Consider the following 22,548-nt stretch of genomic DNA (forward strand, 5'->3'; position numbering starts at 1 on the left):
AGTCCCCTAAAGCTTCCTCCTTAGGTCTTTTATATGGGTTGAGTGGAGGTTCATACTTACTATTTTTAGTAAGTGTGGGCTTACTAAAAATAGTAAGTCGGACATAGGTGATGTGAACAGCCCCTACATCTAGTATAACAAATATCATAAAATGAAAGGAAATCCTAGTTGAAAAAAAAATTAAAGCCTATATCAAATGTCTCAAGAAACTTAATGGAGAAAATAACCGACTCCGTCGAGTAAAGGTCTGAAACATTGGCCTTGAGAAGTCGTTGAAACTGTATTGAATCTTACCACGAACCTGATAGCCCCCGTCAACAAACTAAGTATCTCTATCAAAATCCTCGATGGGCCTCTGTAGTCAGAGCATCTATGATGTAAACTCCAGAAGATGTCGAAAGGATGAGGAAGGACTCTAGCGAATCTCCAAAGTGAGTAGAATGAATGACTCCAATCGCTAGTTGGTCATGTTGCGATAATATCGTCAACAGAATCCTCATGCTAAAGAGATGGTCTCCCCTGAGCTGATCAACAGTCACCTTGAACTTCTCATTGCCTCCAACTTCTCGTTGCACGCACACAGTCGATCCAACACCTCTTGTAGTACCTCCTTGTTATGATGAATAGGATCTTTGGGTTCAACATTACAACAACCAGCGTAGGACAAAAAGGATATGGTCCAAAAGGCTGGGAATGGTGTGTACGTAAACGGCCTCAAAAAGTGATTTGTTAGTGTGCTGATTGATGGAACTATTGAAAGCAAATTCTGCTTCGGGGAGAATTAAAACCCATCGATGAGGTCTCTCACCAGCTTTACATCTTAGAAAAATTCTCAAGGCTGCGATTGACCACTTTTGTCTGTTCATCTGATCAAGAGTAGTATGTATTGCCAAATTGAAATGTAACTCCTATTTTGCTCCGTAAAATTCTTCAAAAATAAGACGTATTGGAGAATTCAGCTATACAAATCGACATGAAATCAGACACATTCTTCAACCTATCAACAATAACGGTGGACTCAAATCCCCTAGCAGTTTTGAATATAGGGGAATACATGACAATATTGGGAGAGTGACTTTTAATGGACCGACTTATACTGCAGCACATGATCCCCATCAAGTACAATTTCATCGTGCTCACCCTCACAGGATTGCCCATCCGTCCCCTCGTGTGGAGCGCCATCATCATGGGGATCATTTCCTCCTTCACAGTCAGTTTTATCCTTATCATCTACGGGTTCTGCGAGATTGGTATAATCCGATGACATGATACCCTATTCACCACATGTTAAGTAATTGAAGGTGGTATTGTATGGTTTGGGTCTTAGAAATGCATAACCCATGTTCATCTCACCTAGAGGCTCTCGGGGCACAACTCTTAGGAGGAAGTGTGGGGTTCAAACGGCTGGCCACGGATTCTAATAGCTGAACTTTTGGGGTCTCAGTCAGTCTCCTTTCGCCTTGCCTTGCCACAAGCGGTTAGACTGGGAGTTGTATTCCTAGTAGCCATGGCATCCCTTGGAGCCTTAAGCCCAATGTGTTTGTTAATGTGATTCGAGGTTACTTTAATTTCAGCTATCCTGTCTGAGTACTAATCCAACATAGCCAGAGCGTGTTGTTCCCCGAGCCGTCGGGGTTGGACTCGTCTTTGCCCCTCATGTAGAGTGTATTGACCCCATAACCCATAGTTGCAAGTGGATGACTCGACATGCAGGACAATACTACGGACTCCAAAAAGATATTAAAGCACCTAAACAGAAATAAAACAATATAATAGTAAGTGACACTTAAATGACCCTGGACAGATCCTACGACCTGAAGATGCACTAACAATTAAGATTGACTAATCAAGACTCTAATGGGAATAGTGTGTACTAGATGAGCTACCTAAGGCCTACAGTTGATGTGAATCAAATCCAGCTCTGATACCAAATTGATGCAAAACTAAGGTTTATGTGTCCTTTACGGAGAACTTTAGACCTCGATTAAATTCGGTACTATTGACCCCAAATCATATTAACATTAAAAAGCTAGATCAAGTCTTAACTATGTTCAGGCATATGTTAACTTTAAAGATAAGTCCTCAACAAACTTAATTCATTCCAAGCAAAGAATGCAACAATAATCTCGCAGCTAAAGATATCGGATCTATAAATAAGGGCAGCCAAGTGTTGAACTCAAACTTTTACAAAAAAGAAATAAAGGTAAAATCCCTTAAGAAAATAAGAGGGAAAAAATAGGTAGTTACACATCATGTTATTCCCAAAAATAAAAAGGATAAACATGAAGTTAAAGTATTTTAATAAAGAAGAAAACAAAAAAGAGCCTACGACTAAGGGAAAATAAATCCCTAAATTTAAGGGAACAAATTAATTCCCGCAAAAGGGGAAACAAGTCACCCACGCTTCAAAAAGGGAAGTTACGTAACTCCCCACAAAAGGGGAGTTGTGATCGTGGAATTCTGGATAAGGGATGAGGTGGCACCCACAATGGCTCACAAAAGAGAGAGTAGAAATCGTGAAATTGAAGATAAGGGATGAGTTGGCAGTAACCAACTAGTCGAAGGAAGATCTATAAATAATAGAAAGGTCCTTTTGAGATATGATCCAATCCTGGGGAGAAAAAAGCTTCCCAAGAGGGGATGGATCTTTTGGAGAGAAAAGCTACGCGAATCGAGAAAAGAAAAAGTAGAAGAGAGAAAGGTAAGAAACGATTCCTGGGACTAAAAGTATCTCTTTCTTTTCTCTCTTTTTTGCAGACTTCTTCCAAAAGGTTCCAAAAATGAGATAAGTAAGAAGACCTTTCTCCTCCGGGAGAAAGGAGAAAATCCCTTTAGAATCTCTTACAAAGTCTCTCTAAAGATCCCTTTAGGATCTCTTCTCAGATAATCCCTAGAAGAGATCCTAAAGGAAGAAGACCTTTCTCTTCCGGAGAAGGATGATAAAGATGACAACTCCCCAAAAGAAAGACGAAAGAAAACCCCTTTAAAATCTCTTTTCAGAGACTCTCTAAAGGTCCCTTTAGGACATCTTCCTAGAGAATCCCTAAAGGGAGAAGACCTTTCTCCGGGAGAATGATGATAAAGATGACGGCTCTCCGAAAGGAACTCAACTCAACTAAGCCTTTGTCCCAAACTAGTTGGGGTCAGCAACTCCCCAAAAGGAAGATGAAATAAAATCCCTTTAGAATCTCTTTCCAGAGACTCTCTAAAGGTCCTTTTAGGATCTCTTCCCAGAGACTGCCTAAATGGAGAAGACATTTCTCCTCCAAGAGAAAGACGATGAAGATGAAAGTTTTCCAAAAAGAAGACAGAAGAAAATCCCTTTAGAATCTTTTTCAGACCCTCTAAAGGTCCCTTTAGGATCTCTTCTCAGAGACTCCCTAAGGGAGAAGACTTTTCTCCTCTAAGAGAAAGATGATAAAGATGAAGAAAGTCCCCTCCAGGACAAAGAAATTCCGTCCGAGAGGATCTGTTAACAAAAATAAGAACTTTCAAAAAGTCCCTCTTTCTAGAGGATAATTAACCAAAAGTTGTATTTAAATAGGGAACCTCTTAATAGATAATCAAAGGTTTTTCTTTCTTCAAGAAATGTAATTAGCGACCAATAGAGCCGAAAATGTATGTCCCCACCAAAATTAATAAAACATCTTCTGGAGAGCGGGAAATTTGATCTCAATATGTTTTATGTGTGTGACTCTCTTTTTCATGCATGTGAAATTTGTTGCAAACACAAAGTCACAAATGTTTTTCTACACTCTAAAACACTATTTTAAAACTCGTTGACTCGATTCAGAACTCGCCCAAGTCGACTCCCTTTTACCTTGGCCATGTTCCGTATTGCACCGCATCCGCATTCCTCGTTTTGCCCTACAGAGTAAATAAAAACTCCTTTGACTCGCCCAAGTAATGGCCGTGTCAACCGCGTTCTTGGCCGTGTCCGCGCCGAGTCGACAAGGATTTTTTCCTTGGCCACGTTCCGCGTCACATTCGTGTTTTTAAACGTTGATCTAAAAATTAAAAAAATCCCAAACACTATGGCCCAAAATCACCTAGCTTGGTTAGGGTAATCTCAAGCCAAAAGATGGGTGAAAGAATGGTTGATTAGAGGGGTGAAGATAGGAAAATAAAATCAATAAGGCAGCCAAACTAATACCGATCTTACACAATGGTGTGCGCAAAAACCTCAAATCCTGTGAGGTAAGAGGCCCAAGAGGAGGAAAAATCGTGGCAGTCACTATCTGTCCAAGGATTGCACCAATCACCTCAATCGTGTATCAAAGTAGGAGAGCATGGTGAAATATGTGTGTGGACAGCGCGACAACGAGAAACATCGAGCAGGTGGTGGAAAACTGCAATAAAAATGGAACCGTCTGCATGAAATCGATGGAACAACCCCTATAATAAGAATCTCAGGTGGGAAAGGAGATGGAGAAATAAAAGGGGAATGAAGAAAAGAGGGGATGAATGGACTCTAATCAGCAAGATTAACAGCCAATGTATAAAGATAGTATAGAGGACTTGGATGGTGTTAAAAATGGAGATAGGGTTAGAGAGGAAGAAGAAGAGGAGTGAGGAGGATGGAGAGTCTCCACTAGGGAGCTCCTCGTGTAAATGATATATATATATATATAGCCCCCCCCCCCCCAATGTACAAAGACTACAATACCCCTAACACTACAAGTAATACCTAAACTACCCCTACATGTTATTCAACACTCCCCCTCAAGTGGAGTGTATATTCAATGGAACTCCAGCTTGGTACGAACAAAATCACAACAACAACTAAAAATATTAAAAAGTACATAATCTCATACACACATCCAGCTTAGTATAACACTCAAGCTGATATGGTAAATACATAATCAAAAGCATAAACCAAAGACAACAACCACCATGAACAGCATCGTGATCAACGGCCATAAAAAAAGAGTAACTTTCCCTGAAGTAGCATGACGGTGAGAGCGATAAAAAAAAAAAACAGGGCCTCCCCCTGAATGAAAGCCCGGAAAATACATCTACAAACCATGAAGGATCGAACGGTAACACCTCGGCAGGGAAATAGCAGCGATCCATCGAGTAAAATAGGCACATTAAAGGTGCGCACATGAGCAACGGCGAAGCATCATGAGCGGGAACACCGACTAAGTAGCACAACGCCAAGAGAAGATAACCACCAATGGGGAAACCATCGGAGACAAGGTCAACAAGGAAACCATTACCTGAAGATAAAAAAAAAAAAAAAAAATGAGAATATAACCAACCAACGATGGGGAAACCATCATCTGGTGACAAGGTCGATGGCATGAATATTGTCGCCTGAAGATAGGTAGAAAATGAGGGAGAAAATAACCAACCAATGATTGGGACATCATCATCTGGAGACAAGGTCGATGGAATGAACATCGTCACATGAAAAGAACCGACCAACGATGGGGACACCATCGCCCGGAAAAGAAGGTCGACAGGAAACGAAGTTGTCGCCAGTAAAAGAGCCGACCAATGATGGGAAAACCATTGCCCGAAAAAGAGAGGTCGATGGGAAAAACGAAGTCGTCGCCTGTAAAAGAGCCGACCAACAATGGGGATACCAACGCCCGAAAAAGAGGTCGATGAGAAAATAAAGTCGTCGCATGTAAGAGAGCCGACCAACGACGGGGAAACCATTGCCCGGAAAAGAGAGGTCAATGGGCAAACAAAATCGTCGCCTGTAAAAGAGCCGACCAACGATGGGGAAACCATCGCCCGGAAAAGAGAGATCGACTGGAGTAATCAAAACTGTCGCCTGTAAGAGAGCCAACCAACGATGGGGAAACCATCGCCTGAAAAAAAATAAGGCATAAAAGCAGAAACTAATGTGTAAAACTACGCCAAGAACATGGAAAGGAAACAACGAACATGGCGAAGAACATAAGGAGAACACAACAACACTCCCCCTCGGCCGAGACTACATCAGCCCGGAGATGACAAGACATGGAAACAAGACAGCAAGGCAGGCGATAACGACCACCAAGAGGATGAACTAAGAACATAAAGAGAAGACGATAACACTCTCTCAAGAAAAGACACAAAAGAAGAACAACATGATAAGAACAACATGATAACACTCCCCCTCAAGTTGAAGGTCTAATACCTTTAACTTGCAACGAAAAACAAGAAAACCATAAGGTAACAAGAAGACAACCATAAGGCAATAAAAAAAAACAATACATGACAACACTCCCCCTCAAGTTGAGGATAGTTTTCCTACGCGGAGCAAGGAAAAGGAACAAGGAAAAGACAAGCATATAGAACCAAAGGCCTTCAACTTGAAACTAAAAAGAAACTTTCAAGGCACAAAACCCCTTTGAGACATTTTCATCAAGCACTTAGGGTGCACCTTGAGATGAAGACAAAGAAACATAGACAAACAAGGCACTACACCTCTCTTAGACATTTGAACAAACATGTGGTGTGAACCTTTGAAGAAAAACACAAAAAACATAGAAGACAACACTAGACAATGTAAAGAAAGAGATGACATCAAGCCAAATGGCATAGAAAACAATAGAAAGAAGGAGATGACAACACTCCCCCTCACTAGACAACGCCAAACAATGGAAAGAAGAAGACGTCCAAGGCACCAAATCTCTTTCGGACATTTCACCGAACACTTGGTGGGCACCTTGGAGAGGAAGACAAAAGACAAGAAACAACACAACACAGAGATTAAAAAAAAGGAATTTTAAACTCAAGGGTTAATCTCAACATGCGATTAACAACAAAAAAAAGTTAATCGCAAGTGGTGAGTTAATCGCATCATGTGATTAGAGAAGTAATCGCAAGGATGAAAACAGATGGGTAATCGCACCATGCAATTAAGGTTGAAATGGATACACATGCTGTGAGTTAATCGCAACATGCGATTAACCAACATACGCACACAGAGAGAAACACAGAGATGAAACATAGTAAGAAGGTTTCACGGAAAGACAGAAACGAGGGAGAGATTTTAGGGATCTAATGAGGAGAAATACCGAGAGAAAATCTGAGACAAAAGTGGGTTTGGATGAGAGAGATGGCTCTGAAGAGAGAGAATCAAGGGAGAGTGGGACAAAAGCTGAGAGGGTTTTTGCCGTAGAAAGAGGCAAGATCTATGGGAATATGGAATGAGTTTTTCCATAGTGCACCCACATACACAACGAGAGAGAGAGAGAGAGAGAGAGAGAGATACGAGACACAGAGAAAACAAAAAAAATGTCGAGAAGGCTTTGAATGGCATGGAGGGAGATTGACTCTTCTTCTTCCTTTTTGAGGATCAGCCCATTGGCTCTAGTACCATGTTAGAAATGGGGTTAGAGAGGAAGAAGAAGAGGAGTGAAGAGGATGGAGGGTCTCCACTAGGGAGCTCCTCGTGTAAATGATGTATATATAGGCCCCAAATAGGGCATCCAATGTACAAAGACTACAATACCCCTGACACTACAAGTAATACCTAAACTACCCCGACATGTTATTCAACAGATGGATTGTTGGCTGCACCAAAAAGAGTAGAGAAGGATACTATCAGCCAGGGGAAAATATGGGGAAGACCAAAGGAGGAAGGAGGAGGGAGTAAGGGAAGCTATCCACTGTGAATAGTCCCTTGGGACTGTCAAACATTAACCTGCTGTTTGCAGGTAAGCAGGGAGAGAAGGAGAAGGGAGAGGGAGAGGAAAGGGAGAAAGAAGAAGGGTAGGAGGGAGGAGAGAAAAGAGAAGGACAAAGGAGAAGAGAAGAAGGGAGAAAAGAAGAGGAAGAGCGGCTACTGACCTCTTCGCGCCTGCTTTAGGGGGAATAACACGTCTAAAAAAACTCCGCTAGAGCTTCCTCCTTAGGCCTTTTATATGGGCTAAGTGTAGGTTCATACTTACTATTTTTAGTAAGTATGTACTTACTGAAAATGGTATGTCCAAGCTTACTAAAAATAATAAGTCTGTACTTTGAACTAGTGATGTGTGGGCCATAGGTGATGTGACCAGGCCCGCATATGGGATAAAAAGTACCATAAAATAGAAGTAAATCCTAGTTAAAAAAATAGAATCTATCTAGATTGTCTCAAGTATCTGAATGGAGAATATAAAGCCCTCGAGTGGGCCGTGTCATTTCATTTTTACTATGCACTTACTAGTTACTATTTAAGACAATGCGCCTTCTCATATTATTTTCTTAGCTAATTTTCAAAAAAAAAATTTATTTTCTTAGTTGTAATCCATCATTCATTACTTGGGTAAATGAGTGCTTCTCAATAATATCATGCTTTTTTTCAATAATATCAAGCATTATAAATTATGATAAAGTAAAGTACCGGTGTTATAAATTATAATTGCTTTTGCTTTTTCTACATGTATTTGATTGATGCTTTCTTTCAATATGATATTATAAGATGCTCTGACCAAAATCAATTAAAGCATAACACGCTAGAGTCATTACAAGGGAAGGGTTATTAGCTCTCATGCAAACGTGCTTCAATCCCCATTTCAAGAGACATGGGGTTTCTTTAAGGCATTTCACCCCTCTCAATCTAATGGGAGGGTGGGAGAGTTAGAATGCATAAAAAAACCTTCTTTTGGTCATATTTGTTTCCTTTTATTTTCTAAAACCCTAACCTAAGGTTGAAGACGACCTTTTAGGTCATTTTCTGTCCTTTCTCTCAAAATTTTCCTACGCCACACTATTCTACACTTAAGGATGTCGTTTCCAAATCAAAACACCAGAACAAGCAGAACACCAAAATGTTTCAAATCGAGGAGAAAAGGGGGTTCACTTCACAACTGAATTGACATATAAGGTTCGCATACACACACGATATTCCAAAAAAAAAAAAAACACAATCGATCATAATACATCATCAATATGCACACCATATCATAAATGATGGCCATTGTTAAAGTACAAAAGATAAATAACGCCTTTCTCCAACAGCTTAAGCTTTGGAGAAGTAGGTAAGTTAACATGGTATCAAAGCCAAAGGTCTTGAGTTCAAACCTCCCGCATAGCAAAAATCCACATGCGATTTGATGGACTCTTCCCTTCTCCATGGATTTGGATATGGACTTGGGAGAAGTGAATGCATCATGAAAAGTATGGAAATAAAGTGCACAACAAAAAAAAATTGGACTCCTTCCTTCCCATAATAAGTGGTCGTAGCTATTGTAGTTTTCCCTCTCTTAAATTTTCTTATTCTATATAGCATACATAAATATATGTATATAATTCCATGTAACTTTATGTGCCTGTCATTGTCTATAAATTTTTATTATGAACTTTTATTTGAGTAAATTCTTCTTCTCATACTATTTTCTACATTATAATCACATCATTCATTGCTTCGGTAAATGAATGCTTCCCAGTAATAAAATGCATTATGATAATGAATAAAACTTTTTGGTCAAGTACTGGTGTTATACATTATAATTGCTTTTGATTTTCTACGTGTATTTGATTGATGCTCTGTCTCGATATCCTATTATAAGAGGCTTTCAAATGTGAGGTGTCTACCACTTGCAGGTTGATTAGTTTCAATCACCTAAGTGTGGTACTCCATATCCACATGAGCACATCACATTGATCCAAATCAGTTAAAGATGAGCACACTTGTGTCACTACAGGGGAAGGTTTACTGCGTTTCATGCAAAATTGCTTCGGTCCCAGAACATGAGACACGGTGATGGAATGATTTGATTCACTACAATAGCATTTTTAGTGCTCAATCAAAGTGTTTGAGAAAAATATAAATGAATAGAACGAAATGCACTACCTGACGGGGTCAATCTAGATGTAACAGATTGGATTTAATTGACCGAATCATTTGATTGGGGCCTACTTTTGACGAATTTATTTGATATTAGTTTATAAAATATATTAATAATGTAAATAATTGTTTTTGAAAAGTTTCAAAGGTTCTCATAGGCCTTACTGAACTAAATCAAAGTAGGCCTCTTGGTGGGCCCTGACACTCACTTAGGATCGGATTTGAGTGTGCCATGTAGAGACTTGGAGGGAAATACTTTGTCTGGAATGAAATAAAGCTCAGTTACATAATAATTGGTCGAAACAACCAAAAAGACCTGTAAGATCACAAAGCATAATGGAGCATTATCTTGATCTTAAGGGCAATTCGAGTATTTCACATAAAGATGTACTTATTTCACCGTCATCCCAACTCCTAGATGGAACTAAGAACTCATAGCTCAATATTTCACTTTCTAGGAGTGAACCACATGGAGAAGAGAACCTGTTTAGCTACAGGTCAGAGATCAGATGCAAACCAAAAGAATCAAAACCCAAAGAAAAACTATACAAAAACCAAGCCTATGGTGGTGGCAGTATTGAAAAAAAAATGGGCAGGGGGGGGGGGATGGTTCTCCAGTTCTTTATCTGAATAAAATGAGGAAATTAGTCTATTTCTCCTTCTAAATAAGAGCATTCTTTCGGATTGAATTTACCCAACATTCCCTTCTAACTACCTATCTTGGGCATCACATCCCGCCACACCCTAAAATTTTCATCCTGGTGCCTCTGCTTTTTTCTTTTTCTTTTTTTTATATGCGGCATCACATCCCGCCACACAAATCCCAAAAACCATGCTTCAAACTGTTAGAATTGTGAGATCACACCATTGAATTGGGTTGAGATCCCACATTCATATCGTCTTGGTGGTAGATTAGGCGAAGCAGATTAGAAGAGGTAAGCTAAAATTATTAGGAAAGCAGGTGAGATAAAGAAAACTCTATCTTCATCTCTCCCTGTAATTACTCATCTTTCTATGTTTATCTTTTGATTGTTCTATACAAACACTCATTAGTGCCTATTGTAATGGCCGTATTCAAGATTAGTAAAATATATTTATCACAAACCTTTCCCATTTTCCACTAACCCCTTTCAACCTTACCAAAACCACACAATGAAACAACCTAATCTTCATCTTATCAAACTGACCTAATTGTTGAAATCAAATCTAAAGCCATTCAATCTGAACAACTTCCCATAAACAAAATTCCCACACCAAACTCTTATCAAATCGTCAAGAAAAGAAGAAAAGAAGAGAAGAAGGGAATTACCTCCATTTTGAGGAACAAGCGGATTCCAGTACAAAGCTTAGGGTTTTCAGGAGAAAAGAAAGAGGGTGAAAAATTAGGGAGGAGAGGAAAAGTTCGAGGGAAGGATGAGAAGGTTCTAGTCACATTCTCTCGTCTAAGAAGCGGATAATAGCGGCAACTATATGCTAATGCTCTCATTCTTTCTTTCTTTGCTTTTTTTTCTCTTTTATTTATTCTCTTTCTACCTAGGCTTCTGCCTGTTCGTTATCTGTCAGCATTTTCATACGCACGCGCAATAGGAATATAGGATGAACCGACTTAAGCACACACCCGATAACATTTTTTTTTCAAAAATTACAATGAATATAGAGTGTTGCTATGGATTGGAGACCGATTTGGGAACCTAAAGTGGAACAGATCAAATCCCTATATGCCACCTGGCATGGGAGAGGTAGTTTTGCCATTTAAGGGGAAAAAGCTAAAAGACAAGGACCCAAGATTGCTTACTTGTACGGGCTATTATGGAAACTTATATAGATTGGATGGTTGGGATCATCCTATGAAAATGATTTTTGGGGCACAACGTATTTACATTATGGCCCATCAAATGGGCTGTACCGTCCGTTTTGAAAAATAGGGGGTGAATTCATCATAGGAGGGGGTGAATTCATCACGGCCCTGGATTTAATACCGAAGATTAAACATAATTTTAATGTGGTCGTGGTGCATGTACATGTGTGCCTCTATGAGTGTTGATTTTTTTCTTATATTTCAGAATATATAAGTTCAACCGTTGGATTGGACTAGATCATGCACCATAAACTCAACTATCAAAACATAAATTATGGTGCTTGTATCAAAAATGTAGAAAAGCCCAACCAAACCGAACCCTAGAAACTATCTTGGAAAGGGTCGGATTTAGGAATCTTGGGCTTTTGTTTTTAAAGAACCAACCAGACCCGACCCGAGATACTTTATCGCGTGGGGTAGGGTTCGAAAAATCCTACCCACCAGATCCAAGTTGCAATCCTAGTGTATGCCTGAAGTCCTATACCTTTCAAAAGGTTTTGTGGGCCACGTCATATGATGATAAAAACAGTTCATTTGTTAGGCTACAACATAAATAGGCTCCGTAAATCATCTCCAAAGGAAGATCCTAACCCTGCAATCTATATAAGGGACAGTCCCTTATAGATCCGAGGATTTGGATCATCCTATGGAGATGATTTAGGGGTGCAACCTGTTGGCGTTTTTGGTGTGGCCCACATTGTTGGGACCCACCTCAAGAAGAAATGTTAGTTTTCCTTTTCTACTTTTTATCCTATTCACAAAAATAGTCTTCCAGATAAATCCCAAAGTATTTTTAATTTGTAAAACACAAAAGTGTTTGAGTTGTGGTGGGATGCAAATACGTGCACTCCCAATCTCTATAAATATGTGGGCGTTTGATGGGAACAAACACATACATATAGCTAAAGTCCATCCCAAAAGAGGGTCCCTAATCTGAGAGGAAAAGAGTGCCTGTGATTCCATCGATTGATCCTAAGGTCTTCAAGATTAGAAGACATATCTTCTCTTGTCCGTGTGCACAGCGGAGATCGTGTTCGTGGTTCGTCGAGGTTCGAGGGAGTCGTGATCTTCGATTCTAATCGCCATGGCCGGAGGTAAGTTCCGCATTAATTTGGTTCATTATAGATTATCAATTGGTATCAGAGCCGACCTTCGGCTTGTGTCGATTGATCTAGAAAAGATCAATTATCTTCTATGGTGAAATTCAAATTGATTTTATTCATCTCCTTTCTAAATTAAATCGGAATTGATTTTTAAGAGTTTACAAATCATATGTTATTAAATTATTTTGAATATTAGAGATTATTGATCTGGGAAATCGGAGGCTGAGTTGCCATTAAAATTGGTAGAAATGTCGTGTTTCAGTTTTCTGCTATTTTTAAAGATGGCAATCCGGAAGTCTGATCCGTGAACGGTCAATATGGTTGTGTAGAGGGGAGTCCCACGGTTCCAACGCCACCGACTATGAGTCGATCCGACGGTTAAATCTCAGCTAGAGATTTTTCAAAGTTTTACAAAAACTTTAAATCGACGTGGGTTTTCCAAGGAAGGAGAAGGTGTCCATGAGTCTAGTTGTGTCACTGACGCAAGGAATATTTAATAAAATAATATATATATATATATATATATATATATATATATATATATATATATATATATATATATAGAGAGAGAGAGAGAGAGAGAGAGATTTTATATGATGGGTGGCCGTGAGAACCCGTGAGGTTTGTACGGAAAGGGTATCACCGTTGGATTTCCATCCAATGGTGTATAAGAAATGTTATCTTAAAAATTAAAGATAAAGACCAAAATCCAAAATGTCAGAGGAAAAGTAGCAAAAGTCAGTACTTATTCTTCTACAAGTCAAAGGTTGTCATTTCCAAAAAAAAATAAAAAAAAACCTGAATGAGTTTCTCCCTCCTCCCTCTCTCTTTTCTACACAAAAGCTCTCTGCAACACTTCTTCTTCTTCCTCCGCCCTCTCTTTCCGTCGGAGATTTAGTCTGCCAGAAACAATTTTTCTCTCTCTATCGGCGACGGATGTAACTTTAGGCGTGAGTGCGGGCATACGTTTGGGCGTGGGATTTACCTCCTAGTATAACAAGACATTGAAGGTAAGGTTAGGGAAATGTATATTCACCCCTTTTTCTTACTTGGGACAGCCTCTTCTAGTATAAAAGAGCAGTCATAACTCATAAGTCATAACTACACTAGAGGGAGCTGTCTCAGGTAAGAAAAATGGGTGAATATATTGTTTAGCTTTTACTTCTTCTTCTTCTATTTCAATAAATGCAATCTAATCTATAGGATCCATTTGAGGGCAGTTCCTCATCTGAATCTATGAGATTCCTTCTTCTTGTGTTTTAATGACAACCCATATTATAATTTATAGATCTCACGGGACCCACTAAAATTCATTCTTGGTCCCATTGTCCATCTGATCGTGGCCATTTTATCTGTGAATCTGTTGAGACATTTTTATTAAATGATATTTAGTTAATATCTGTAATTAGTTAATACTTGCTTCCCCAAATGAAAAATCAACAACATCAATCTAATGCTCTATTTGGATTGCATGAATTTTGTCGAAAAGTTTGGAAAAGAAAAATATTTAAAAAATGGGCGATAATATTTTCACCCCTGCATTACGCATACGCTGCCCTGTTGAGACTTAACTGACTTTGTTCCATTTGATTAGATATGATACATTCTCTTGCATCATTAGTTTATATATTTTTAAAAAAAATCTATATTTAGGGTTTTATTTATTTATTTAGCATTTGGCTTGATCTATCTAATATCGTTTAACACTTAAAGTATTTTGATTAGATGATTGGGTCCAACACTACGCAGCCAAATGTTATAATTGAAGATGCCGATTTTATCAATTTGGATACTTCTATTGGTCAACAGTTTGGCATTGGAGGAAGTAGGCGATTTTATCTTATTTATTTTATTTCCGTTTATGTTTTTAGGAGTACAGAAGCATCCCAAAGTGATCATCATGCTAACATTGAGCACAACATGTGAAAATTGAATTTTAAGGTACTTATGATCATTATTTGATAAAAAGTTATTTTGTTTATGGCCATTATTTGATAAACAAGTCATTTTTCTTGCATACATGCTTATGCAGGCTCTTGGTTTTGATGTTCTTATGGCTTGAATGTAAGCAGTTATCTATATGTGGTTTTTGGTTTTGGGATTCTTATGCTTTTAATGTGAGAAGATTAGGTTGTGGAGGTTATGTTCTTGCCAAGCTAGAGATGAGGCAGCTCATATGTAGCATCAAGGACAGGCAAGCTTTTGCCATGATAGAAGATGAAAAAAGGGCTGATAAAGCCTTCCTACACAAGCCTTGAGAGAAGGGTGGCCATGAAAGCCTTGGTGTCTAAGGATTTTGAAATATTCACGTGTTGAAATTGCAAAGAAGAAGCAGATGGTGATATATGTTGCTGGCTAAAATTGAATCCCGAGCCTCATGGCATTAAGGATTTCCCTTTTGAAACAACTATTAGTGCATTTTCTGTTTTTGAGCTACTCTCCTTTTGCCTGTGTACTGGTGCATGGTATCATTGCTCAACCATTCACTTTAATGCAAATGACAGTTCATTCATGAGTTCATTTCATGTGCTTTTGGATATTGTTCCGAAATTGATCTTATGCTGTTTAATTTTCAAGGATCGAGTTACAAGCTCAAGGATTTGAGGGGTCTATTTTGTGAACCACAATTCTATTAGATCCTCATCTGATGCATGCATTACTCATTTAGTCCATTGTAGTACCGACTTTCTTCTCAAAACCTTATAGAAAGCTTGGGCATTAGAGTTTGAGTTTTGATGGTGAGGAACTGCTTCATTTTAAAATGCTCAAAGCAAGTCAGCTTTAAAGCATTACAAATGACTAATGCATGCATCTTCAGCTATTATCACCGCACAACAAGTGCACCGCACGTCAATTCTTTTATAGGTCAACCACCCAGCTATATATCATCCAAAAGGGCATGCACCGGTAACACTTAAATTTAACAAGTATAAAAATACACAACTACAACGACTCCAAAATAGATAGGTCATGAAGGTGAGGCACTCCATTTCCCATTTAATCACTAATGTGTAAGAATTCCTTTTATTCAAATTAGATTTTTTTTAAACATTCCCAAAGATATGAAAGCTCTACTCATAATGTATACTAAATCCAATAGGAATGTGGCTAGGAAGCTGTAATTTTTAGCTAAAAATCCAAAGGTTGTTACATGGCTTTTCTCAGACGCCAAGATTGTAAGACCCGGTCAACAAGGAGAACTAGCCAGAAGCATGTGTTTAGGCTGACAAAAAAAAATTCACTCACAAACATTTGAAGCTACACTTGCTTGTTCGTCCAAATCAAACTTGGAAAATGACCTACTCATTCCAATCAATGGAGCATAAAATAAAAATGCCAAACTTTGTGATCAATTAAAACTAGGATTCAAATTTCCAAGTGTTACTAGTGCATAATACATTGATCTCATTCCACCCAAAGTAATTTTAGACATTCAAAAGCATGTTTACATTTTTTGGTCATATTCCTTTTACGACAAAGAGTTATACAATTACAATTAATAAAAACATTAGGAATGTGATAATAAAGATAATTGTAAGCAGATGCTTGTTGATGAGATCTTCATGATTCCGCCACTCTCTTTGCATAGGTGGTACGTCGTCTTCATGCTCGCCCTCATGTGCCACTCTTCTATGCATGTCATCTACCCATATGAAATATCTGCACCTAGATGTACCCTACAATAATACATGTGATTTTTCATTAAACAATATATAATGACAAATGAATTCAATAAACCTACATAAATGACACTTCATTCCATTTTAAACATTTATAAAATGGTCCCCCCTGAATAGTTTCTGTCCGTGAAAGAAATACAACCATCTTGCCGTGCCCAAATGGACAATATTCACGTGGATACCTACAGCTGCTACTTCCAGTGGAGGAAGCCATGGAATAATCTAATAATAAAAAAAATAAATTATTAAAGTAATCTAATCGACCATTTTATTGAGACCCGATCTCACCAGAACCTGAACTCAATATCCATTTTTTTTTTTTTTGCATTACTTTTTAGTTTCAAGAGATCTATTAACGAATTAATCTTCAAATGAACCAGAACTCAATATCCTTTTTTTTTTTTGCATTATTTTTCTAGTTTCAAGAGATCTATTAACGAATTAATCTTCAAATTTCAGTTTAATTTGAAAAATTCTCATTTAATAAAAAAATATTTGGGATAAAATGGGCCATAAAATTTGGAAAATTTTCAAGAAATTTGTAATCATCCCTCCACAAGGAACATATGAACATGATCTAAACCATTCATCTTGTGGGCTATAGACAAACTCAAATGGATCCCCTATAGATTAGATTGCTATTATTGGAAAAAAAGAAGAATAAGTAAAAGCTAAACAATATATTCCCCCATTTTTCTTACTAGAGACAGCTCCCTCTAGTGTAGTTATGGCTGCTCTTTTACACTTGAAGAGGCTGTTCCAAGTAACAAAAAAAGGTGAATATACATGTCCCTAAACGAAGATGGGAAACTTACCTTAAATGCTTGTTATACTGGAAGGAAAATCCCACGCCCAAACCTATGCCCGCGCCTGAATTTACACCCGCCGCCGATAGAGACGGAAAAAAATCGTTTCTGGCCGACTAAATCTCCGGCTGAGAGAGAGGGCAGAGGAAGAAGAAGTGTTGCAGAGGATTTTGTGTAGAAATGAGAGAGAGAGAGAGAGAGAGAGAGAGAGAGAGAGAGAGAGAGAGAGAGAGACTCATTCAGCTTTTTGTTTTTTTTTTGTTGAAAATGACAACCCCCTGACTTGAAGAAGAAGAAGTACTGACTTTTGCTACTTTTTCTCTAACATTTTGGATTTTGGTCTTTATCTTTAATTTTTAAGATAACATTTCTTATACACCATTGGATGGAAATCCAACGGTGATACCCTTTCCATGAATGGTCAATATGGTTGTGTAGAGGGCAGTCCCACGGTTCCAACACCACCGACTATGAGTCGATCCGACGGTTAAATCTCAGCCAGAGATTTTTCAAAGTTTTACAGAAACTTTAAATCGACGTGGGTTTTCCAAGGAAGGAGAAGGTGTCCATGAGTCTAGTTGTGTCACTGACGCAAGGAATATTTAATTAAATAATATATATATATATATATATATATATATATATATATATATATATATGTATTTTATATATTAAATTTGGTTTGAGCACTAATTTCACCTTTTGAATCTGAGATTCTGGAAAAGTCTTGAACTATACCCTATCTTTTTTCGACGTTCCGGATACAATGGCATTGGTTTCGGAACATTCTGAGACTTGTAGGTTGCTTTTCCGTGAATCTCTCTTTTTCTTGGGTGCTGAATGTTCTAACTTTTCTTGGGTTGAGGATTATAAATAGAAAAAGTTCTGAACTATACCTTAAAGTTTTGCAGGGTTTCGGACACAGTGGTATAGTTTTCAGAACAATCTGAGATCAATAGGTTGTTGTTCTCTTTATTCCCACTGTAAAAGGGCTTCAGATTTTGTCCCTAGGGTTTGGAAAACACTCCCAAATTTTGATAGAATGTTACCAGCACACTAAGGTACTAAGTGTATCAGTTTCGGACCGATTGGATTAATGGTTTCAGTTTTTAAGAAGTTTAAGCTACATGTGTTCAGTTTTGCCTACAGCCTAAAGGCTCTTGAAAACTTATTTGGATTTTCTATTAAGGTAATCTGATCAATCCAAAACTTTTACAATAAAGTTAAAAATTGCCTAAAATTATACAATCTGAAATTAAAGTGTTTTTGCTTAAGTTTTAATTTATATGCATATTTCTTTAAATTCAATAGTGTTTGTTATATGCAATTCCTTCACTTGTATTGAATGTTTGCAATTAAGTTAATCATACCCCATAAAGTAAAAATGTTGTAATATGACATAAAGACCAGTCATACACCCATAGATACCATTATAAATTGGTATTCGATTAGTCTGGGGGGGGGCAAAGCATCCTATGGCTATAAGATACATGTGTCAAGAGGTGCATTTATAGTGCCCATTGACACATAAAGTGCAACTTTTCAGTTGCTTTACTTTAATGTTATCTGAAATTGTTGAGTTTATAATGTATGGCCACTTGGCCCAAAGGAAAGCGTTTGTGCATTATGAATTCATTGGAATCGTAAGATCACGATTCCAATGAAATTAGATGAAGGCGCTTGTCCTAGGCCTAAAGGTATGGAGAAGGGACCAAATTCTGATCTAATTGATTGGTACGATTACTAAAGGTAAATCTAATGTATGTTGAAGCCTCTGCCCAAAGGAGGGCTACAGTGATACGATGCATTTACAACCGGAAATGTCAATATGGGTTGGCATTCTTGTATTATGGCCTAATTGGAATTTAGCACGTAGTAAGCATGTGTTTGTGTTTTATATTTTGCAGCAAATCAATTAGCTTTTAAGAATTTTGAATCTACTAAAATCCCTTTCCGTACTAGGGATAATTTTTCTGAGCGGAAAGATAGAGTTATGCCCACTTTAGGCTAGATGGACCTTGATCTTGCTCTCAGAGTGGATGAACCACCCACTCTTACATATGAGAGTATGCAAGATGAGAGGGACCATTATGAAGAGTGGGAGAGATCAAACCGCTTGAGCTTACTTCTTATTCAAAGTCACATTGTTCAGAGCATCAGGACATCTCTCCCCAAGAACACCAATGCCAAGGAGTTTTTGGAAACTGTTCAAGAACAGTTTGTCACTTCAGATAAGGCATTGGTAGCTACGCTTATGGGCAAACTTGTATCTTTGAAGCACACTGCTGATAAAGGAGTGAGAGAGCATATCATGGAAATGGATGTTGCTACGCAATTGCAGGCCCTGAAAGTTGAAATCTTCGAGTCGTTCTTGGTATTCTTTATCATCAATTCCCTATCTGTTGAATATAGTCAATTTAAGATTAGCTACAACATTCATAAGGGCAAATGGTCTCTCAACAAACTTCTGACCATGTGCGTACAAGATGAAGGGAGGTTAAGACAAGAGAAGTTGGAAACAACCAATCTTGTCGTTCGAGGAAAGAATAAAGAAAAAAAAGCTGGAGTGTTCCTATGAAGAAGAAAGCAAATAACTCGTCAGTTAACCAAACTGGCACTAAGGAAGTTACGCATGTGAAATGCTTCTTTTGTAGAAAGAAGGGACAAGTAAAGAAAGATTGCATCAAGTACAAGAAATGGCTCGAAAAGCGAGGTAATCTGATTTCTTTTGTATGTTATGAATCAAATATGGTTAATGTTCAAAATGACTCGTGGTTGATTGACTCTGATTCTTCAATCCATGTTGCCAACACCTTGTAGGGAATGGTCAGCCAGTGAACCCCAACGGACAGTGAACCCTTTATCTTCTCAGGAAATAAGATACGCTCACAGGTGGAGACTGTGGGGACCTACCAACTTAGACTACCTACTGAATATGTTTTGCTTTTGGAAAAGACCTTCTATATTCCATCTTTCTCTATGAACCTTATTTTAGTTTCTAAGCTTTTGACTTTGGATATGAACCTCAATTTTAGTTCTTCTTCATTTACTATTGTTAAAGATTCAGTTATTATTGGCAATGGTAGCTTGATTGATGGTTTATATTGTTTGAATTTGGATCCTTTTCCCAATAATACGCTAGTTGTTCAAAATGGTGTTGGCATTAAATGTGGTCATGAGAGAATGGATTCCTCTACATTATGGCACAGGAGATTAGGTCACATCTCCATAGAGCGTATGAAAAGGTTACTAAAAGATGGGGTCCTAGAGACTCTTGATTTTGCTAACTTTGGGACTTGTGTGGATTGCATAAAGGGAAAGCAGACAAACAAGTCCAAGAAGGGTGCCAGGAGGAGTTCAGAAAAGTTAGAGATCATACATACTGTTATTTGTGGGCCGTTTCCAACTTCTTGTGTGAATGGTAAAAAAATATTTCATCTCTTTTATCGACGATCATACGAGATATATGTATTTCTATCTTCTCTTTGAAAAGAGTGAGGCACTAAGTGCCTTTAAGGTTTACAAAGCAGAAGTAGAGAGACAATCTGGAAAGAAAATAAAGATCGTTAGATCAGATAGAGGAGGCGAATATTATGGTGGGTACACTATAATGGGACAAAGGCAAGGTCCATTTGAAGTAATTCCTAAAGGAGTAGGGTATTGTTGCTCAATATTCCATGCCAGGAACACCACAACAAAATGGTGTGGCTGAAAGGAGGAATCACACGCTAATGAATATGGTTAGAAGTATGATTAGACATTCAACCCTCTCATTGAATTTGTGGAGCGAAGCCTTAAAGACAGCCATATATATTTTAAATAGGGTTCCCAATAAGGCAGTTCCTAATACTCCATTCGAGTTGTGGACTTGTTGGAAGCCCAATTTAAAACACTTAAGAATATGGGAACTGTCCAGCTGAGGTTAAAGTATTAAATCCACATGAGAGAAAATTGGACCTAAAGACCGTTAATGGCTATTTTATTGGCTATGCTGAAGGGTCTAAAGGTTATAAGTTTTACCGTCTTAATCATACAACTAAATTTGTTAAAGGGAGGAATGTTGTCTTTCTTGAGGACGGTGACAACAGTGGGAGCGAACCACGTCGAGATTTAGTTTTCGAGGAAGTGCGAACTCTAGTTTCTATTTTTTCACCTCAGGATCAATTAGTCGGAATTCATAACCCTCCACAGGATGTGGTTATGGAGGATGGACCAATAGATGGTTTGCCACCTCAAGAGGATGTTGTCATTGAAAATGCAAATCAGAATCCACAAGAAGTGGAAGATGTAGTGGCACCAAGAAGACCTTCAAGAATAAAGATACCGACTATCTCTTCAGATTATATTGTGTATCTTCAAGAACTTGACTGAGAGTGTGCGAATGATGGAGACCCTTTGACGTTTTCACAAGCTATGAGTTGTGAGGATTCTAATTTATGGCATGAGGCCATGAAGGATGAATTAGAATCAATGGCTAAGAACCAAGTCTGGGATCTTGTCAAATTACCTAAAGGGACTAAAGCCATTGGCTGTAAGTGCGTCTATAAGATTAAAAGAGACTCTACCGGCATATCGAAAGATATAAAGCGAGACTTGTAGCTAAAGGATTCACTCAAAAGGAGGGCATAGATTATCATGAGACTTTTTTGCCAGTTTCAAAAAAGGACTCATTAAGGATTATAATGGCCCTTGTAGCTCATTTTGATTTAGAGTTGCATCAAATGGATGTGAAAACGGCTTTCCTCAATGGTAGTTTAGAGGAAGAGGTTTACATGAGTCAACCTGAAGGGTTTTTGTCGGAAAATGGTAGTCATAAAGTTTGCAAACTAAAGAGATCTATATATGGACTAAAGCAAGCCTCCCGTCAGTGGTACATCAAGTTTCAAGACGTGATATCCTCTTTTGGATTCATTGAAAACATTGGGGAGTAATGCATATATCTTGAAGTCAGTGGGAGTAAGTTTATCTTTTTAGTCCTATATGTAGATGATATTTTGTTGGCTACTAATAATTTGGGAATGCTAAATGAGGTGAAACAGTTCCTAACTCGAAACTTTGATATGAAGGATATGGGTAAAGCCTCATATGTCATTGGCATTGAGATTCACAGAAATAGATGTCAAGGTATTTTGAGACTATCTCAGAAGGCCTATATTAACAAAGTTTTGGAAAGGTTTAGAATGTAGAACTGTTCACCAAGCATAACATCTATCCTTAAAGGTGATAACTTAGTGAGGAACAATCCCTAAGAATGATTTGGAAAGAGAATAGATGAAGAATATTCCCTATGCCTTGACAGTTGGCAGTTTGATGTATGCGCATGTTTGTACTA

At 38.1% G+C, this 22,548-nt stretch overlaps 2 protein-coding genes and 2 long non-coding RNA genes across 4 annotated transcripts in view; 2 read left to right on the top strand and 2 right to left on the bottom strand.

The window, feature by feature from the left end:
* Positions 1 to 11,348, bottom strand: part of LOC143861794 (protein-L-isoaspartate O-methyltransferase-like) — a 45,472-nt gene extending 34,124 nt beyond the window's left edge. The window contains exon 1 of the mRNA XM_077372723.1: positions 11,079 to 11,348. Coding sequence (XP_077228838.1) covers positions 11,079 to 11,255 — 177 coding nt within the window. The 5' untranslated portion in view covers positions 11,256 to 11,348. The remainder of the gene's footprint in view (positions 1 to 11,078) is intronic.
* Positions 11,349 to 12,450: 1,102 nt separating this feature from the next.
* Positions 12,451 to 15,242, top strand: LOC143861950 (uncharacterized). The gene is made up of 3 exons (XR_013240083.1): positions 12,451 to 12,721; positions 14,602 to 14,671; positions 14,763 to 15,242. It is a non-coding gene; the product is annotated as an uncharacterized LOC143861950 (long non-coding RNA).
* An 876-nt stretch (positions 15,243 to 16,118) lies between these two features.
* Positions 16,119 to 17,445, bottom strand: LOC143862130 (uncharacterized). Its single transcript, XR_013240172.1, has 2 exons — positions 17,226 to 17,445; positions 16,119 to 16,407 (listed from the first exon to the last, which is right to left on the bottom strand). It is a non-coding gene; the product is annotated as an uncharacterized LOC143862130 (long non-coding RNA).
* A 1,782-nt stretch (positions 17,446 to 19,227) lies between these two features.
* On the top strand, positions 19,228 to 19,794 carry LOC143861499 (uncharacterized). Its single transcript, XM_077372418.1, has one exon. It carries the CDS (start codon positions 19,228 to 19,230, stop codon positions 19,792 to 19,794), a length of 567 nt encoding a protein of 188 aa, XP_077228533.1.
* Positions 19,795 to 22,548: the final 2,754 nt, after the last annotated feature.

Source organism: Tasmannia lanceolata, unplaced genomic scaffold, assembly GCF_043159265.1.
Source record: "Tasmannia lanceolata isolate RefF3 unplaced genomic scaffold, GAP_Taslan_0.1 ptg000037l, whole genome shotgun sequence".
NCBI lineage: Eukaryota > Viridiplantae > Streptophyta > Magnoliopsida > Canellales > Winteraceae > Tasmannia > Tasmannia lanceolata.